Below are 20,887 nucleotides of genomic sequence, written 5' to 3'. Positions count from 1 at the left end.
CCATAACATCATAGACCCAAGTACTGATCTATACTCTAAGTTCGTCACTCTTATTTCGGACACTCCTTGCATTAAAGCAGACACACTTTAACCGATCCCTTTGTTTCATCACGTGAGAAACCTTCCTGAAAGGATATATTGAATCTATCACTATCCTGTCTGCAATGGATCCCCTCTCAGACATGTGGCTCTGATTTCACCCCCCCCCCCCGCTAGTTTAACCCACATGAATCACAGGAGCAAATCTCCCACCCAGGACATTTGTGCCCCTCCAGTTCAGGTGCAACCCATCCTTCATGTACAGGTCCCACCTTCCCTAGAAGGTATCCCAACAGTCTAGGTATCTGAAGCCTTCCCTCCTGCACCAGCCTCGCAGCCATATGTTAAGCTGCATTTGCTGACTGTTCCTCATCTCACTATCTTGTGGCACCAGAGAAATTGAGAGGATCTGAGATCACTACTCTACGTGTCCTGTTCTTCAGCTTCCAACCTAACTCTCTGAAGTCACTTTTCAGATCCTCAATCCCTTTCCTGGCTATATCATTGGTGAGAAAGTGAGGTCTGCAGATGCTGGAGATCAGAGCTGAAAATGTGTTGCTGGAAAAGCGCAGCAGGTCAGGCAGCATCCAGGGAACAGGAGAATCGACGTTTCGGGCATAAGCCCTTCTTCATTGGTGTCAATATGTACCATGATTTCTGGCTGCTCCCCCTCCCCCTTCAGAATCTTGTAAACCCGATCAGCAACATCCTAGACCCTGGCACCAGGGAGGCAACATACCTTTCAGGAATCCCGTTCCTGACCACAAAATCTCCTGTCAATCCGTCTATTGAGTCCCCTACCAGTAGCGCTTTTCTATTTTCCCCCCCTTCCCTTCTGAGCCACAGTGCCAGAGACCTGACAACTATGGTTTTCCCCTGGTAGGCTGTCCCCACCAGCAGTATCCAAAGTGGTATACTTATTGTTGAGGGGAACAGCCACAGGGGATCCCTGCTCTGACCGTTGGTTCCCTTTCCTCCCCGACAGTAACCCAGCTGTCCTTACCCTGTGACTGGGGAGTGACCACCTCCCTGTACATCCTCTCAATTTCCCCCTAGGCCTCCCAGATGATCTGTAGTTCATTCAGCTCCAGCTCTCGCTCCCTAACTCGGTTTTCGAGGAGCTGGAGTTGGGTGTACTTCCCGCAGATGTAGTCGGCAGAGACATTTGAAGTGTCTCTCACCTGCCACATTCTGCAGGAGGGACATGCAACTGCCCTAACATCCATATCCCCCTATTCTGATAGCCCGCACAGAACTAAACAAGGGAAGAGAAGAAAAAAAAACAGAAATCTGAAAACTTACCTAGTTTACAGACTCTTGGTAAGCTTAGAGGTGGTGGGTGGGAGGGCAGCCCTATGGTGTAGGGTTTCTGGTTTAGAACTCACCCACTTAATAACTTTCCAGAATTCCTTCACACCTCTCAGCAAATGGAGACCCCGATGCCTGAGGTAAGTCTTTTAAACGGTTAGACTCACCTTCCCAGAATTCCTTCGCTCCTCCCTCGCACCTCTTGGCAAAAATAAAATGGAACAATAAAATAGAAACTTCATTGAAACATGCAAAGTTGCTGGTTGATGTCCACGATTCTTCTCAATTTTCTAATCTCAATGTCACAAATTAGCTGGGAAAAAAAAGACCAATTCTGATTTTTGGTTTTTCTGGTTGGAAAAACATTGAATAGTTTAAAAACACTCAAGCCACACTCCAGTTAATACAGATCATAGTCAAAGATGGTTTCAGAATTGCATCACCTTACCTTCAACATTCTAATTCTTGTCTGGAAAAGCTAAACCAAGAACAAAAGGACAGAGTGGGGACTATTTCTTACACCATTAGCAAATCATCTAATCGTCTGGGTATACAACTGCTTGAGGTGATCCATTAGTCATAATCACTTGAACAATGATACTCTGGCTATAAATATGTTCAGACATAATCTCATTACGTATTGCAATATCAGGTCTACACTATCCATGACCCTATTTAGATCATTGATCAGTTTGAAAGAGATCATGTGACAAGTGATCTAGCCTGGTGTGTGTTTACTAAAGTATTTGTTCTAGAATGGTACAACAGCGGAGTTGCAGAAGGAACAAAGCAATGAGTGGTTTCTCTCCCTCTCCAGACAACTTAAATTTCAAACACTGGCTCTGATTTTAACTGTCTAACTGCTATAATGTTTTTTTTAAAAAAAGGAGGCGATAGGGGGTACTGCAGAGGCTGGAGATCAGAGTCAAGTTTAGAGTGGTGCTGGAAAGCACAGCAGGTCAGGCAGCAGCCATGGAGCAGGAAAATTAATGCTTCGGGACAAAGCCCTTCATTCTTGATGAAGGGCTTTGTCCCGAAACGTCGATTTTCCTGCTCCTCTTTTTAAAAAAAGTATTCAATCCAACAGCTGCCACCTTCAGTGAAACAGAACCTATCCAGCTACACCATCAAGGTATCTTGATGCCAATAGCAACAGGACTGAGATCAGTCAGAAGCCAGCCAAGTCACAAGCTTTTGAGTCAAATACCCCTTTACTGTTGCACTGTCTCTGAATTGGTTAATTTATTGTCCCACTTTTATCAGATTCTGCAAATACAAACATTGACTCAGAGATAGAAACGTTAGAGGTTTTTTTAAAAAAAGTTCTTTACTTAAAACTGAGGGAGATTGTGGAAAATCTGTCTCGAATTTGACTGTTTGCAGGAGGTTGTCACTATTCTCTGCTTCATGATACGAATCCTGAGATTCTCACCAATGGATCCATCAGACACAATAGATATGCAAACTGGGTCAAGCAGTGCTGCATGAATGCTCTTTCCAAATCTTCCTTGTTGCAACGGTCCATGAAGTTCCTGGCCAGAGTGGAGCTAACCTACACGGAGTGGGAAACCGTTCAACCGTTGACATTTCCAGGCCAGACGCTAGCCTGTGTGCACACTCAGAGACCTAGCTACAAACCATCAACAACAAATTGAGCAAGGCATTTTAGAAAATGAGCTTCAGATTAAATATCCAGAAGTAAAAGGTACTCTACCAGACTAGTCCTGTCACACACACAGCCTACCCCACCATCAAAATCCACAGCAAGATCCTAGGCCTAGACAACATGAATCATTTCCCTTATCTCAGTAGTTTTCTCTCACTGTGAGCAGATGTTGACAATGAAATCCAATATTAACCCAAATGTACCAGGGCAGCCTTTAGATGCCTCAGGAATCATGTTCAAAGTCCAAGACCTCAAACCTGCCATTAAGCTCATGGTCTACAGAGCAGCATAGTCCCCACTCTCCTATATACATGAGAAACATAGACCTTGTACAGCAGACACCTCAAAACCCTGCAGAGCTATAACTACCTCCACCTTGGTACACTTCTAATCTACTGGCAAACAGGTGTACCAGTGAGATAGTCCTCTCTCAGACCAATATCTCCAGTATTTACGTCCATTTGACCAGTTGTGATGGGCAGCCCACATTATCTGCATGCATAACACAAGTGCAATACTCCGAGTTCTGCAATGACTAAGGATTCACTAGGAATGCAGATGAAAATGCAACACCTGAAAGCCTTCCTAAGCAAATACAAAATCCGCATTGAAACATTGCCATCGCTTGGCCTAGAATGCACAAAATGGTGAAGTGCCAGTGAAGGCAGCAACCACTGAGTGGAGCACGTGGAAGCCAAGTGTGAGCAGCGGAAAGGGCATGTAGAATCCAGAGAGTCTCACCCCCTCCCCCTTGCCTCAAACAACACCTGGGGCAGAGTTTGAGGCTCCAGTATCAGATTATTCAACCACCGCAGAACCCAACATTTCACCCTGGGTGGAAGCAAGTCATCTTTGAACCTGAAAGACCACCAAAGATGTTGAGAGAGAGAAAGAAATTGGAATTTTTCTTCATAATTTTACTTAGATTAAGTTAAATACAGTAAAACTTGCCTTTTTTACAACAATGAAATCTGACTGATTGTGTCTTCTATATGATCACAACATGTAAACAGTTACACATTCACTGAATTGGCAAGTATATCTTTTCCAAAAAAAATTTGTTGGGATCAAATGAGGAGGGACAAGCAGGGATGATTGCAACAAGTGACTCAAATTGCTTAAAGTTAGCTCACTCAGAGAATTATATGTTCTCCAGTAAAACAAGTTATTAGAAGGTGGAGACCTAGAAAAAAAAGTGAAACATCCATCCATTTGGAAATATATACACATGCTGTCAAAATTAGGCTTTTCTGATAGAATGACTAATGTTTTCAACTATCTAAAACTTGTATATTCTGAGAGAAAATAAAAGTGTCAAAAAAACTGATTAATTGAAGGAATGAAAGCATGCACAAGTAATAGCAAAGTTGTAATGACGTTTATTAATTCAGACATCAAACAGTCATGCTGGTGACCTCAAACATTACTAAAATCAGAAAAGTACATTCTTTCTCTGGCAACATTTAAACCATTCCAGAACTGATTTAGGAATAGGTCATTTTTAGCACACATTGGGGGCCTTTTCAGTGAAGCATGCATAGCAATAATAGTAAACTGTACACAACCCGTCATTTGACCAGGCGAAGTTTTAAGCTCAACAGCTAAACATGCTTTAACAAACAAGCCCCATATCCTTCTTCTCAACATAACTTGTGCAAAACACAACATGGAACAAAGCTTTCAGCTTTCATTTAAAAAAAAACAACTTCCCTTTGATTTAGTCTCATTGTCAGGTATTCACATGTGCATTTACGCTTAAAAAAACATATCTGACTCCATTATCAAGATATCTGGAGAAAATGAAATAGCCAATGTTCATATGTAGAGAATGAAAAAGAGATTTGGCAAGAGAAAATTTCTCATCCATCATGATTGTTTTAATATTTTAAATCTACATGTATCTGCGAGATTGCTTTGACATGCAGCCTTAAGCTACTCTTAACTGCTACCAACTCTGTTAACTTCAGTTGTGGTTTGCCCAGATCTGAAATTTAGTCACAAAACCAGGCACCCATCTCAAATGTCAGCAGCTCCAAGACATCAATTCCTGATCTATGAATTGTAAAGTGAGCACTTTTACCACTTCTATCGGGCCACGCCAGGTGGCATTTTAAAAAAAAGCTTAGAAACTAACAGTGACAAAGCTTCGCCCCAACTTTACACAAAAACATGGGGAATGTGGCCTCTTTCACAAATAAGCCATGAACACTACCAATGAGCAGCCAGACTGCATTGTTGACATTGCAGATGCATATGGAATAGACTGGGACATTTTCCAATGTACTTGCATTGCTGGAAATTCTGAATTTGCACTATCGAGTTATTGCAAAAATTCCCACTTTCTATTACAAACATGACAAATGGATAAAAATCAGCTTGCACTATAGGCCTTTCAATATTCCTATAGTGAACACTTAAAAAAACACCGTTCAATAAATATAAATCTGTCTGGCAGTACAAGACCACCCAGTGAATATAACAATATTCTTCACAATTACTACTGCACTTTATTTGTACAAAAGACTGAGTTGTCATTCTGCAGAAGAAGCCTCCAGTTCCTCATTACCTCATGTAGCAGCAACGTGTTCTTCATGAATGTCTAAATGTAGATTAGCCTCTTGAAATTAACAAAAGTGCATTCAAAATCATTTTAGGCATTGATGAAAAATCTTATTTAGGTTGCAAATAATTAAAAAGTAACATTCATAGTGGTTCCAATTCCCAAGAAACACCATAGAATAATGCAACACTTTACTGCACAACAAATCAAATCCTAAATAAAGAATTAATTGTCTCCATTCTGTTGCAAGCAAAACATGGTTGCAACTATAGCTCCTTTTACAGAATTCTCTGTTGAGCTAGTAGAATACTGTCACTGAACAAAGGCATGATATTGGATCCTGGGCTTCAATGAAGAGACTTCTACAGCAGTAGTGGTGTTCTACTGTAGCACTAGACCAACCTGCAAGAAACAAAATTCAAAACATTCAGTAAAGCAGGGGGAAGATATATAAGCTTTGGAAAAGGCTGTAGAAATTTGAGCTCAACAGTTCAAAAATTTGATAATTAAACATGAATATCATTGAAACTTGAGTTTTACTTGGCAGAAGGTAGCTTTGTTTTAAAAGGTCAAGAAAGTAGAACCAGGTGTATGCTTTAAAAGTTATTATGAATAAAGTGGCAAATGTTTAGAGTAATTTAAAAAAAAGAACTGAGGATGCTGGAGATCTGAAACAAAAACAGAAATTGCTGGAGAAACTCAGCAGATCTTGCAGCATCTGTGGGAAGAAAGCAGAGTTAATATTTCCAGTTCAGTGACTCAGACTACAGACAGGAGGTGGAAGACCTGGAAAAATGGTGCACTGAGAACAAACTAGTTCTCAATGCCAGCAAAAGCAAGGAACTCATTATTGACTTTTGGCAGGGTGTTATTCATGCCCCCCAACACATTAACTGCATAGAGGTGGAACGAGTGGAGAGTGTCAAGCTTCTGAAAATGATCATCCACAACAAGCTTTCTTGGACCTTTCATGTGAACGCATTGGTTTACAAAGGCCCAACAACGTCTCTTCAAGGAAATGTGGCATGACAGCAAATACCCTTGCCAACCTTTATAAGTGCACCATCAAGAGCATACTGTCTTGATGTATCACTACCTGGTATGGCAACTGTACCACTCAAGATCGGAAATGGTTACAGACGGTGAACTTGGCCCAGATAATCACAAAGGCTAACCTCCCATGTATAGAATCCATCCACGAAGCCCATTGTCATTGAAAGGCCGCCAGCATTCTCAAAGATCCATCCACTTGGCAATGTTTTTCTACAACCTCTACCATCAGGGAGAAGGTACAGATGCCTGATCACATGCACCAGCTGGTTTGGTAACAGTTTCTACCCTACTGTTATTAGAACGCTGAATGGACTCTCAGACTCTTAACATTCGCTTGTCCCTGTGTTTTTGTTTTTGCCACTGTTTACCTATTATTTACTTATCTATGCTATTTAATGCTAGGATCTGCCTGAAATGCTCACAAGTCAAAGCTTTTCACCGCACCTCGGTACACGTGACAATAAATTCAATCCAATTTAATCAGAACTTCTGATCAAAATTCAAATTCAATGAATACATTTGGAAATAAAAGCTAGTCTCATGAATAATGACCATGAAACTATAGATTCGGATAAAATCTCATCTCATTCACTAATGGCTTTTAGGGAAGGCTATCAGCTATCCTTACGAGGTCTGAAATTACACAAATTACTCCAGATGCACAGCCATCTGGTTGACTGGTTAACTGCCTTTTCCAATGGTCTACTGGAATACACTCAGACCAGGCTAATTATAGAAGGCCAACAAATATCAGACTTGCCAGAAATGTGCATATCACATTTAAAAAATAAAAATCTCTGAGTACTTTCCTGGCTTCTTTATGTCCATCTCACAGCATACATTCCCACTGAAATTCTTATCAGCCGCACATGTGAACATATTAATACTCTAGTTTCTTATCCAAGTCATTAATATAGCTTGTAAATAGTTCAACCCAATGTTCCTTGTAACACCCCAATAGTTATAACCTGTTAATCTGAAAATAACCTGTTATTCCTAGTCTGTTTACTGTTGGTTAACTAAACCTAAATCAATGTGAGTTATATTACCCTCAATCCCAATCGCCTTAATTTTATCTAATTACCACTAGTATAATTTTTGAAAATTCAAATAGATTATATCAATGGATCCTGTGACACACCCTTACAGCCACCTCCTCAGACAAAATCTAGAGTTATCAAATCTGACGCTCCTCAATACTATGTGTTGACTTTGCCCAAAGATACAAACTATTAAGTACCTTGTTATCATGACCCAATAATATTTTCTAGCATGTTTCTTACTGCTGATGTCAGGCCACATGACCTATAGTTCACATTTTGATCCCTGCCTCCCTTCTCAAATAATGGCATTGAGTTTACTACCGCCCAATTTCCACAAATTGTTTTAGAATTTACAGAATTTGGCAAGATTGAAAACAAGGCAAATACTACTTCTGTAGCTATCCCTTTTAAAGTTCTAGGGTGCAGGACATCATGACCAAGGTACTTGTTGGCTGAGTTCCATTAATTTCTCCAGTCCTATTTCTCTATTAATATACTATCCTAAGTTCCTACTTTGAATGGATCCTTAGTTTTCATGATCGCTACATCACTTTTTTCAAACTTTCAGACAAATCCAAAATATTTGTTTAATATCTGACACTTCCATATTCCTCATTCCAATTACTATCTCTGCCTTTAAGACTGTAGCTCAGGTTGAGGTTCTGGATGCAGGTTTGTTCGCTGAGCTGGAAGGTTCATTTTCAGATATTTCGTCGCCATACTAGGTAACATCTTCAGTGAGCCTCTGGATGAAGCACTGATGGTGTAGCCCGCTTTCTATTTATATGTTTGTGTTTCCTAGTGTTGGCCATGTCATTTTCTGTGGTGACATCATTTTCTGTTCTTTTTCTCAGGGGATGGTCAATGGGATCCAAGTCAATGTGTTTGTTGATAGAGTTCTGATTGGAATGCCATGCTTCTAGAAATTCTCGTGCATGTCTCTGTTTGGCTTGTCCTAGGATGGTTGCGTTGTCCCAATCGAAGTGGTGTCCTTCTTCATCTGTATATAAGGATACTAGTGAGAGAGGGTCACGTCTTTTTGTGGCTAGTTGATATCCTGGTGGTTAGTTTTCTCCCTGTTTGTCCAATGTAGTGTTTGTTACAGTTCTTGCGAGGTTTTTTTAACTTCCATGATGTTTACTTTCATTAATCTCTAGGTAGCTAACGTAAAATGGAGGGAGAAGTTTTTACATGTTTTACAAGTTGAATCTCATTTTTTGTCAGTTTGTCAGCTTTTGTTTACTTTTTCAATCAACTGAATCCTCAGGTTCACTAATATGTTTGGAAGTATTACAAGTCTCTTCCTTTCATCTAATATTCTTTTAATGTCTCATTAGCCATGGTTGGATCATCCCTTGATTGGTGGTTTAATCCTCAAAGAAATGCATAATTCTTCTAAAACTTACCATCACCTATCTGCCATCATATTTTAAAAATCTAGTTTCACAATCTACCTTAACTATCTCATCCCTCAGATCTTCATAGATTGCTTTGATTAGATTTAAGATTTGAATTCAGTATTTAATTAGATCACTGCCAAACCCAATATAAAATTCTGTTATTTTATTATCTCTTCTTCCCAGTGAGTTGCCAGTGAAAGGTTATTAAGTAAATGATTTTGAGATTTTTTATGAATTTTGTCCCCAACATTGCTGTCACAAATTCAGTTTGCCCAGCCTATATGAAGATTAAAGAAACTCATCCCAACACCCAAATTGTATTATCCTTAGAACTTGTAACGTAATATCCTGATTTACGATCTACCCTACACTGCAAGGGCTGGAAGAAATAGCTTGAAATACAATCAAGCAGCCAACCTGCTCAATAACATTCAGTATGTGTTCCACCTGGACCCTAAACTGCTGACCTCATGACAACCTTAATTCAAACATGGACAAAAGAGCTGAATTCCGGAGATGGTGGGGAGATTGACTTTGACATCAAGGGTGCCTTTGACCATGTGGTATCAAGGCAGTCTAGCAAAATTTGAGTTAATAGGATTCTAGGTTTTGTGTGTGTCTGTGTGGGAGGGGGAGACACAGGGACATTTTACTTGTTGGAGTCCTAACGGGCATAAAAGGAAGGTAGGTGGGGTTACTGGAGGTCAGTCATCTCAGCTCCAGGACTCCTTGCTCTGGGAACAGATTGTTTGGTTGCCCCTCTCCCTCTCCTGTTTTAATCAAAACCTTGCTGACGGTATTTATCAGCAGTCATTTTTAAAACATACATCCATCTCGTGGTCGTGGTGAGATGAGCTTTTCCTAGCTGCCAGTAGTGTTTCTCATGTAACCAGCAGATTCAGCTAATTGGCAACTCCCATTCCCTACGTGCACCAAATACTAGGGAGATTACTCTAATACTCAGGAACATACTTAAAAAGTCCATAAACCTACTCGAGCTGTTGAACAGTCAAAGAACGCGGAATGTGAATGTGTTTCAGACGAGAGTAACTGAGGAAATTTCAATATACTGAATTTGAAAAAAAATCAATGTGTGCTTTTTAAAATAGTGAAGTAATCAATGGGTATTTTATTTCAGCATGGCTCCTGCATTTTGGACATGGTGGTGACTTGGTAAATTAGTATGAAAGCTTGGGTGGAGAGTCAGGGTTGGGATAGGGGTTATTAAGGGCCATAGGAATGACTAGGGCCATGGCTTGGTATGGGGTTCAAGGAAAGTGGATTCAGAGCGTTGGGTGGCATAGGTTAGCGTGGATGGAGCATGGGAAGTGTACACCTGAGATAGATAGTGTATGAGGGGCGAATGCTGGCTTTGGTTGCATGAATTTTCCTAACAATCTTAACCACACAATGCTGTGTCTAGTTCCCACTGACAGTCAGAAGCTTCCACTCTCCTTCCAGGTTTATTCAGCCCAGCTCCTGGGGAACTCCACCAGCCTGGAATGAACATCCAAACTCCCAGGTTACCTTGGTTAATTATGCAGAATTAGGAAATTCCTATCGCTGCACTCTGAACCTGGGTCTGAAGTCCAATGCTGGCAATAAAACACAACCATCTAAGTATTTGGATGACTGAAATTGGCTGCCCTAGTGCACTTGCAAAATGAAAGCGCAATCAGAAAAATTATCCTTCTGATAAAGTGAATGATTGCTCGCATTTGGAAGAGGAGATCATGGGAGACTAGAAAACGAGAAGACCAGGCAAATAGTGTGGGGTCCATGGCTTCAAATCCTACCACAGAATTTAAAATCAATCAATAAAAAAAAAGCTGAAACATGAAAGCTGGTCTCAATAATGGTGCCATTAAACAATCTTTGGATGCTGTAAAACCTATCTGGTTCAGTAACTACCTTCAGGGAAAGAAATGTACTATCTATATGCGATTTGGCCTACATGTGACTTCAGACAGATAGTAACATGGTTGACTCTTAATTGTCTTGCAAGCAATACCTATATCCCATGAAAGAAACAAAGAAAGGGTAGTGCAGGTCCAAGAACAAGTAGCCTCAGTGTTTATAATTTAGATATAAATGTTTCTCACCTTTTCCGGTTCCATGTCTGGGCACCTCCAATTGTACAAATAGTACTGTAAGTTACCATCACCTATGCCAAATTTTAATTTTTCTAGGAATGTTTTGTTTTCCATCAGATCAAGTGCATTCAACACATCAAATCCTTTCTGTAAAAGGAAAATGGAATATTTATCAGGAAAAAAAAGTGGGGTTGATAGCACCAGAAAACCATCAAAAATTATTTCCTTGGTAAAGAATTTTCTTGCATGGTACCTGAATAACTTCACTTGCCAAACAAGAACAGCACAACTTTTAAAATATATTGATAAATAACTGTTTAACAGACGACAATGAGAGCTGCTAATAGTCCAGAAATAGTCGCGTGCAGGAAGAAAGCAGAGAACAAAATACAGAACTGGAGATCAGAATAAAATCATGACAATAATACTGCTTTCTTTTATTGGTCAGAGTATTGAGTACAGGAGGTGGGAGTACATGTTGCGGCTGTACAGGACATTAGTTCGGCCACTTTTGGAATATTGCGTGCAATCTGGTCTTCCTATCTGAAGGATGTTGTGAAACATGAAAGGGTTCAGAAAAGATTTACAAGGATATTGCCAGGGTTGGAGGATTTGAGCTATAGGGAGAGCTTGAATAGGCTAGGGCTGTTTTTCCTGGACTGTCGAAGGCTGAGGGGTGACCTTATAGAAGTTTATAAAATCATGAGGGGCATGAATAGGGGAAATAGGCAAGGTCTTTTCCCTGGGGTGGGGGAGTCCAGAACTAGAGGGCATAGGATTAGGGTGAGAGGGGAAAGATTCAAAAGAGACTTAAGGGGCAACCTTTCCAGGCAGAGGGTGGTACGTGTATGGAATGGGTTGCCAGAGGAAGTGGTGTAGGCTAGTACAATTGCAACATTTAAAAGGCATCTGGATGGGTACGTGAATAGGAAGGGTTTAGAGGGATATGGGCCAGGTTCTGGCAGATGGGACTAGGGATTTCTGGTTGGCATGGACAAGTTGGACCGAAGGTCCGTTTCCATGCAGTACATCTCTATGACTCTCTGAGTTTCTGCGTTTCAACTTGAGCTTGAAAATATCTCATTCTTGAATGGGTAAGAGAATAATTTTCTATCTCCTGCTTTCTAAACAGGCCTTTCTCATTCTGTATTACTAACATTATTCTAAGGAAACAGTCAGTCAATATGATTACCGAAGTTAAATACTTTCCTGGACTGTAAAGATTAAATTAAAATTACATATCTTACAAGCATAAAATTATACCCTTGTACTGAAAATGCTGACTCTTACCAGGCAGCAGTCCTATTGTGCCAAGCATGCATTTGCTACACGCTCAAAGCTCACTTAAACAGCTATTCTTTTGTGTATTTATCTAGACAGTGGTTGCCAGCAAGCTACTAATTAAAGGATAGGATAGGATAACAGCTTAATCATGCATCATCTCACATAAGTGCAATACTTCTGTTAAAATGCACATCATTCTTCATCAGCCTCAAGCTCGTCTGAATTGGTGAGCAGATTCAGGGGTTTCTAAATTTTATGACTGTCACCTGACTATTGAAACACAGTGCACCTCTTTTTTAGAAACTACTCTGAATACTCTGAATTAGATTAGATTACTTACAGTGTGGAAACAGGCCCTTCGGCCCAACAAGTCCACACCGACTCGCCGAAGCGCAACCCACCCAGACCCCCTCCCCTACATTTACTCCTTGACCTAACACTACGGGCAATTTAGGATGGCCAATTCACCTAACCTGCACATCTTTGGACTGTGGGAGGAAACCGGAGCACCAGGAGGAAACCCATGCAGACACGGGGAGAATGTACAAACTCCACACAGTCTGTCGCCCGAGGAGGGAATTGAACCCGGGTCTCTGGCACCGTGAGGCAGCAGTGCTAACCACTGTGCCACCGTGCCGCTTCTTCTCTAATCATAGACACCAACTTCCGTAACACTAATGTATTGAGTGAGCAGATGTTTATAGCAATTAAGTATGAATGTATAGGTATCTTCAAACCATAGCAGTCAGAATTTGTGTTATCTTGAGGATGTCTAAAATGGAAACCCAAAGAAAGTCAATGTGTTTCAACTTTAAGATGCACTTGCATTCCACATTCTACTTCCCCCATTAGTCTTCAAATACTTAAAGGTCAAATTTTAACTCTGCTCCTTCATGTATTAAGCTACATTAAAAAATGTTTCCCAAAAACTACAGTTAGAAGTTTTAGCCATGTATGAGTCAGCAGGGTATACATCAAAATGCAGCTGTCAAATAGAGACCATGTTTAATTACAGCTAATTCAAACATATATTTCACCTCGTTATTTATTCCAGAAACAAACACTATTGATTACATCACTTCAATTTACTAGAACATTCTTGAAAACAACCCACACAAACAATTCATGCTAAACCTAATGATTGCGTTCAAAACATCTTTGTAACTCAGTTAATCATGAGTGATTTTATTATGCTGTAGCTATTATGTGTACACTTCAAGAGATGCAATAACAAAAAAAGTTTACCGATTTTGCAATTATTAGTGCATCATTCATAAGATCAATTAATGGGGTTTCGGTGTGAACGTTATAAAAGGAATAGGCAGCCTTAAGATTCTTGTGGACGGGATGATGCATAACTGTGGAAGGTAAAGTGTAGAAGCTCACAAAGTCTGTCAGCTCGCCATTAGCACCCTGAAAGAAAATAAATAGTTGTTTAAGAAGGCCAATTGTCAAAATGTTAAAAATCAAAGTAGTTTGAACCAAATTTAGACTCTAACATACAAACTATGGTGTATTCTAATTCAAAACTTGTTTAATTTCACTTCAACTATACTCTATTATTTGGAAGGCATATACAAGTCTTAGCTCAGTCCTTTTTCCAGTGAAACTCAATTTAATAAGTTCAGTGTCTCTTTACAAATTAGTGTGCATAAGGCATGAAATCATTGTGAACATTTCTTAGAACCTCTTCTAAAGCATCTCAATCTTTATTAAGGTAGGGACACCCCATATTCCAGAATTAGCCTCACCACTGAGTATACGATGTCAGAACAACTCATTTGAATTTAGTCCCAATGACCTCCTGCACCTGCCTTATTTGACTGGATACTGTCAATCGCATAACAGATAGCTGTAAAACTAATTAATCCAACCCTTTCAAATTCAGGCATCCAAAAACCATACTACCTCTTCGTAGTACAGTACCTAATGCCTCCAGGATTTTCATCTCTGCTATTTTATTTAGTAGTTGCTTCCATACAATGAACACTTTGCATGAACGATTTCCTGATGTCACCCACAGGTAACCTTTCACTAATCTTAACAATCATGAACAAGAGTTAACATGTATAAAAAAGAGAAGCACATAAATGCAGACAAAAGATCAAATACCCAGCCTTACCAACATTGTTAAGATCTATTACCTACATTTCTAAAAGACCTATTCTACGTTTACTTTTTAAAAGACTGAAAATATTCATATCTAAAACTTAATTGAACAATAGTGTGAAGCAATTTGTAGAAGGGTAGATAACAGGTTGATTAAAGATTAAGCCAGCTTCACTTCTATGGGAGTACCATTAGCTCAGAAATGTAAAGCAGCATGGGAACCGGGCATAAACATATCATGCTGCCACATAGACAGGCAATTTGATGAAGAAATATGTTAAGAAACTAAGATATTTAAAGAAACACCACCTTTTTCTCATGTTTCCCGGACAATGAATCACTGATTCTCAATTCCCAATTAGTTATTAGCAGAGGGAGGGAAGGAAACTTAAACGCCTTCATGGTGCTTGAAAGGTAATGTTAATAGACAACACAGCTGGTCAGTTACTTGCTGGACAGCATGCAGGGATTTGAAATATGGAAAATAGTATTAACATTTAAACATTAATTTCCAAAATTTTCATGATACTGGATTCTACATTCTCAGGCTGTAATCAGCTACACATGCTGTGTTGTTTTTTTAAGCTAACTTCACTTTTAAAAATAAACTTTTTAATTTTCCCTTAAAATTCTCTATTCTATCACCAGAATCGGTTGGGAAAAGTGGAGATACAGCATCTGAATTGTAATTGATAGCAATAGACGAGGAGTGTTTTCCAATAATCTATTCTTTATATTATTAATTCATGAACTGAATAAAATAATGGAGTGTTTACTTGTTGAAGTTTGCAAATATCAAGTTAAGAGCGACACTAAGTAGGAAAGATGGGGCAGAAAGTTACACGGGACTAGACAGATAGTTATTTTAATCCATCCTTTTCGATACAACAATAGGGTATTTGAACCAGGAGGTAGGGACACCATCACCATGCCAACAGACACTAGGACTAGACAGGTTAAGTCAGTGAGCAAACAGAGTTCAACTGTTTGCAAGGTAATTTGGGAGAGCAAATACACAAATCATGAAAGGTCAGCAAACAGGTACAAAGGTACTCAGGGCTAATGGAATTATCTCAATGAGTGTGGAATATAAAAAGGAATAAGTCATTTTGCAGTTGTGTAGAACCTTTGTCAGATTCCTTTTGACAGGAAAGATGAATTGATCTTGTTGAAAGTGTGCAATGTACATTCAAAAGAATAGGTTCTAAGGGTTAAATTATGCAGCAGGTTCTGACTGCCAACCTCCTAATTGTCATAAAAGCAAATTACTGCAGATACTGGAATCTGAAACCAAAAGAGAAAATGCTGGAAAATTTCAGCAGGTCTAGCAGCATCTGTAAGGAGAGAAAAGAGCTGACGTTTCGAGTCTAACTGACCCTTTGTCAAAGCTACAAAGGGTCAGTTAGACTCGAAACGTCAGCTCTTTTCTCTCCTTACAGATGCTGCCAGACCTGCTGAGATTTTCCAGCATTTTCTCTTTTGGCCTCTAATTGTCATATTGCAAACAGGAGGCATTTTTCATTTCAGTAGTGCATTTCATCCACAGAAGTGAGGGATCAATCAGGTCCCCAACTGCACCAGGCAACTAGCTCAGTTATCTTGCCCACCTCCTGATAATTTGTCACTAGCTGACAAAGATTACCCAAATATCTTGAGTTCGTTTCTTAGTCACACTACTGTAGTGTTCAAGATGAAGCAATATGATTGACTCTCAATTGCTCTCTGAAATGGTGTAGCAAGTCACTCAGTTGTATCAACTGTTACAAACTCTAAAGAAAGAAATGGACTCAGACAGACCCTGGAATCGACAGGAAATAATAATGCAAATCACAGCCCCACTGAATCTGCCAAATCCTTTTTACCAACATCTGAATGAAAACACAAAAATTAGGACAGCTGTTCCAAAGACTAGTCAAACAACAGTCATATTCTCAGAATCATAACTTCCAGACACTATCACCACAATCCTGTTCAACAGGCAGGGCTTAATTATGAGTGCATTCCTCCCATCACTGTGTAAAACTAGTAGGATGGTGAAAAACAGCAAATTCTCGAACAAGAATATTCTACATTTTGTATCAAATGCTTTTAAAGTATGTTGCCATGAGTGTATTCCTTTGTCAAATGGTGTTCAGCAACATAGCTTCCTTTTCTGCCAGTATCCTCAGCATGAGTTCAAGCAGTGCCTAAATTTTTGAAACAAATCAAACTCTGAATAAATTCTTTTATGAATCTATAATACTCTATACCTGTGATGCACAATAAGACTACCTTACAACATATTCTTTATTATAAGTATATAATATACAAGTTTTTAAAACAAAGTACCCAATTCAACAAAAAAATTCTGATTCACTTTTAGAAAGTTTTTCTTAAAAGAAACCCTGAAAAACAAAACAAAAATGTCAATGCTGGAAATCTGAAACAAAAACAGAAATTTGCAAATACTCAGTCGGTTTGGCAATAGCTTTGAGAGAAAGCAGAGTTAATGCTTCAGGTCCAATTTCTGTTTTGTTCCTGTTTATCTTTCCTTACCCCTTAAAGAAAATGATTGATCCTTGGATTAAATTTCATATAAGGCTTTTGATCGACATGACTATTTTTCTTGGTTGGTTTAGCTGACTGTCAAGGAATGGAGGAGTAAATGAAAAGTTTATCCTATTTTGTTTTCAAAACAGAAAGTCACTACACATGCAGACAAACAATACAATTGCATTACCTCTACCACGTAAGTATCAATAATGTTTTCACGGGGCAACAACCAGTGGACTACTTCTTCCTCATTCATCACTGGAGCAAGCTCAAATTGCTTCAGGTAATTGAAGAGCAGCTCTTGTACTTTTTTCATGTCCTTTTGCTCCATTGGCCTCAAACCAGTTGTTTTGGGAGTCTAGCAGAAAAGAGATAATAGAATTGTCATTGTGATAAACAGAATTTGGTATTGCTACTTCTACCCAAAATGCTGCATGGCTTCCCTTCATACCATGAAACTTATTTAAACCCAAAGCTGTAGCAATACGAGCATAGCCATCAATGACAACTAGCATAATGTTAATATTTAGTTTCAAAACTAACTTTCCAACAACTACGCCACTGCATATGCTTTATAAGGTAATTATTTCAGTGACAAGGAATTATTCTACCCAATAGTTTGACAAAACAAATACTGTAGTATAAAATACAATTTAAAATGGACAAATTACCAAGTATTGCAGACCTAATTGGCCTAATTTTTCTCTCACTGAAATAAATACCTTAGGAAAGGGGCATTAAGTAGTAAATTAGAAAAGGGCCTCACTATTTCCACAGTATCTATTTTAGGAAGGATGTGGTTTGTGGTGCTTACATCTGGTAACCTGTACAGCTTCATAGTTCTCTGTAAAGTCATGTTTCTGCTGAGATGAGAGAACTTCACTTCTACCAGCTTTCTAGGGTTTAGAGATCGATGCCAATACCTTTGAATATAACAGCAGTATTAAACATAAATAATATTCATTGGTAGCTTAGCATCAATGCAATGGATCACAAACTTCCAAGAACATTAACGGCAAACTAAATACAGCCTGAAAGAATTATAGGATCAGTTTTTCTAATTAAGAAAATTAAGTTTAAAACCTGATCACAACTGCTGAGTGGTGAGAGCAGTAAATCATAGAATCATCAAAGAATTCCTTTAACATGGATGCAGGCCATTCCACCCATCAAGTCCACACTGACCCTCCAAACAGCATCTGATCCAGCCTCACCATATCCCTCTCTCCCACACCAATTAACATCTGTACTTAAAAACAAATTAGTTTATTCACATCTTGTCTGTTTGTGGGACTACTGGTAAAGAATGGATGAATTTGTCTACATAGCGACTGCTGAACTTTAGAAAGTAATTCACTTCTAATTGCTTTGACGTTAAATCCATCACTTATTACTAAAATACTGAAAATAAAATCAATGACTTGTATACAGACAAAAAAGTTTAACAACAATCATTATATTAGCTCTAATAAATATGCTGATGTATCACTTATTGTCAATTTATGAAGTGTAATTTTTTCAACAACAATAGCATACTACCTGCATGTCGCTACAGGTTTTGGAAGAACCACTCCTGCTGTGTACACTGCTTGAAAGATCCCTTCCAAATTCACTCTTCGTGTAATTTCACGGATTAAAACTGGAGCAACACGTTTTGACCGCAGCTTCTTGTGCACACAAAGAAAATTAATTTCAACCATCTTCTTCTCGCTGACAGAAATAATTAGAAAACACTAAATTATGCATCTAACATAAAAATAAAGTAATAGGAAACAGACCCGTAAATATTCTTAGTGCCTTCATCACTGTTATGATAAATATTTGAATAAAAGTTTCAGCATATAATATACATTTTTATTTCACCGTGCCCGACTATATTCCTCAGGGGAAATACTCAGTGTGGCACCATTATATATAATAAAATGGATACAGCAGCATAGGAGGCTATTCAGTCCATCATACCTGTGCTAGTTTACTGAAAGACCAACTGAGTTCGCCCCATTCTCCTGCCTTTTCCCCATATGACAGTAAATGTTTTCTCTTCAGACAATTACCCAGTTCTCTTTTGAAAGACATGATTAAATCTATTTTTACTACATTTAGACACTGCAACACAGACCTTCAACTACACATTGAGGTACAAAAATTTTCTTCACGACATCATTGCTTTTTTTTTAACCAATCTCCCTAGATTAGTGTCCTATGTTCTCAATTCTCCAGCCAATGGAAACAGTTTCTTTCTACCTATTCTCTCCACACTGCATGATTCCAAACACTTCTATCAAATATCCCATTAAGCTTCTCTTTTCCAATGAGAATAACCCCAGTTAATCCTAATCTATCCATGCAACTAAAGTTTCTCTTCTCTTGAACCACTCTTATGAATCTTCTTTGCACATTCTTGAATGTCTTAATGTCATTAATAAAGTGTAGTGCTTAAAACTTGACTTAGTACTCCAGCCGAAACTGAGTCAATGCTTTATACAGGTTTATCTTAACTTTTTTGCTTTCTCTCCTATGCCCCATTTATAATCCCCATTATCCTGGACAGTTTGTGAACCACTCAACCTGCCATGTCACCTTCAACAATGTGAACCTGCATATCCTGAAGACCCTCTGCTCTTGCACCCTGAGAACTTTACCCTTTGTTATACATTGCCTCTTCATGCTCTTCCAATCAAAGTGCAGTCACTCCAATCACTCCACAATTCTCTGCATTAAATTTTTTCTTGCCACTCAGCCAATTTCATGTTGATGTTGCTTTTGTTCCTCTTACACCACAAAATTCAAAATTTTCTCACAAGTCAGTCATGTGGTACTTTACTAAATATCTTTATGACATCCATGTATTCCAGACAACCATATTACCCCATCCATTCTCTATTACTTTATTAAAAATTAATTAGTTTAATATGATTTGATCTTAATAAGTCTATGCTGGCTTTCCTTAATTAAACTGAATTTGTCCATTTGACTGTTAATTTTGTCCTGATCTATCATTTCTAAAACATTCCTCAGTAGCAGATGACTTATTGTTACACTGTTTTCACTGTACCCTTGCTGGTTGAACTGGGAAGGATGGGTAAAATAGACAGCACTGGAGGTGCTGGGTAGCATGAAAGGGTGGAGGTTTGACATGGGACTAGGTGGGAGGGGAGGTAGCATGGGAAGGGCAGATGCAAGGGAAGCATGAAATTGGGAAGATAGGGATGATATGAAAGATGATGGATATAGCAACAGAGGGATTAGATGGGAACAGTTTTATTGTACTGTCATAATAGGGATACCTCACTTCAAAATGATTTGCAGGTGTCGACTAGTAAAAATAGGATTAATGCACGGAATTAAAATATTCACTTCATGCTTTCTTTCCAGGAAAATGGAAATCACTGCACATCTCATCATAAATACCAACTAGACAACTGTACTGCCAATGAAAACTAATTCATAGGTATTGTACAGATTAGCATTGTAATCAAAAAACAATTATTCTTTCCATTGAATTAAAATGACTTACATGACTTATAACTTATTTAAAATGCATTCATGTGTTGCATACTGGCAATTGTAAGATAATAACGTTGTTGCTAGTAGCAACAATATGGTTACAGTTGCCATGTTAGCCAAACTGCAAAATGTGACCTAATGTAACAAAGCTGTTCAACATTAACAAGCAATTTTAAAATTATTATTCATACACATTTTAAAAAAACCCAGCCTATTACATGAAGATTGAAATGAAGTTTGGCAAGGTGATTATTTTATATGCGACCCCAAGTCCAGGTATGTTCAAGTGGTAT

At 38.7% G+C, this 20,887-nt stretch overlaps 1 protein-coding gene across 2 annotated transcripts in view; it reads right to left on the bottom strand.

The window, feature by feature from the left end:
* Nucleotides 1–4,369: 4,369 nt before the first annotated feature.
* Nucleotides 4,370–20,887, bottom strand: part of nmt2 (N-myristoyltransferase 2) — a 51,468-nt gene continuing 34,950 nt past the window's right edge. For both annotated transcript variants that reach the window (XM_087987332.1, XM_087987333.1), the window contains 6 exons: nucleotides 18,627–18,797; nucleotides 17,902–18,010; nucleotides 17,275–17,445; nucleotides 13,692–13,859; nucleotides 11,172–11,309; nucleotides 4,370–5,975 (listed from right to left, as the gene is read on the bottom strand). In XM_087987332.1, the coding sequence (XP_087843458.1) occupies nucleotides 5,955–5,975; nucleotides 11,172–11,309; nucleotides 13,692–13,859; nucleotides 17,275–17,445; nucleotides 17,902–18,010; nucleotides 18,627–18,797 (778 nt within the window). In that variant the 3' untranslated portion in view covers nucleotides 4,370–5,954. The remainder of the gene's footprint in view (nucleotides 5,976–11,171; nucleotides 11,310–13,691; nucleotides 13,860–17,274; nucleotides 17,446–17,901; nucleotides 18,011–18,626; nucleotides 18,798–20,887) is intronic.

This window comes from Chiloscyllium plagiosum, unplaced genomic scaffold, assembly GCF_037043375.1.
Source record: "Chiloscyllium plagiosum isolate Xiang-an unplaced genomic scaffold, Cpla_swu_hap1 HiC_scaffold_5, whole genome shotgun sequence".
Lineage (NCBI taxonomy): Eukaryota > Metazoa > Chordata > Chondrichthyes > Orectolobiformes > Hemiscylliidae > Chiloscyllium > Chiloscyllium plagiosum.
The sequence above is the reverse complement of the archived record's forward strand: the minus strand, read 5'-3'. Positions and strand labels throughout refer to the sequence as shown.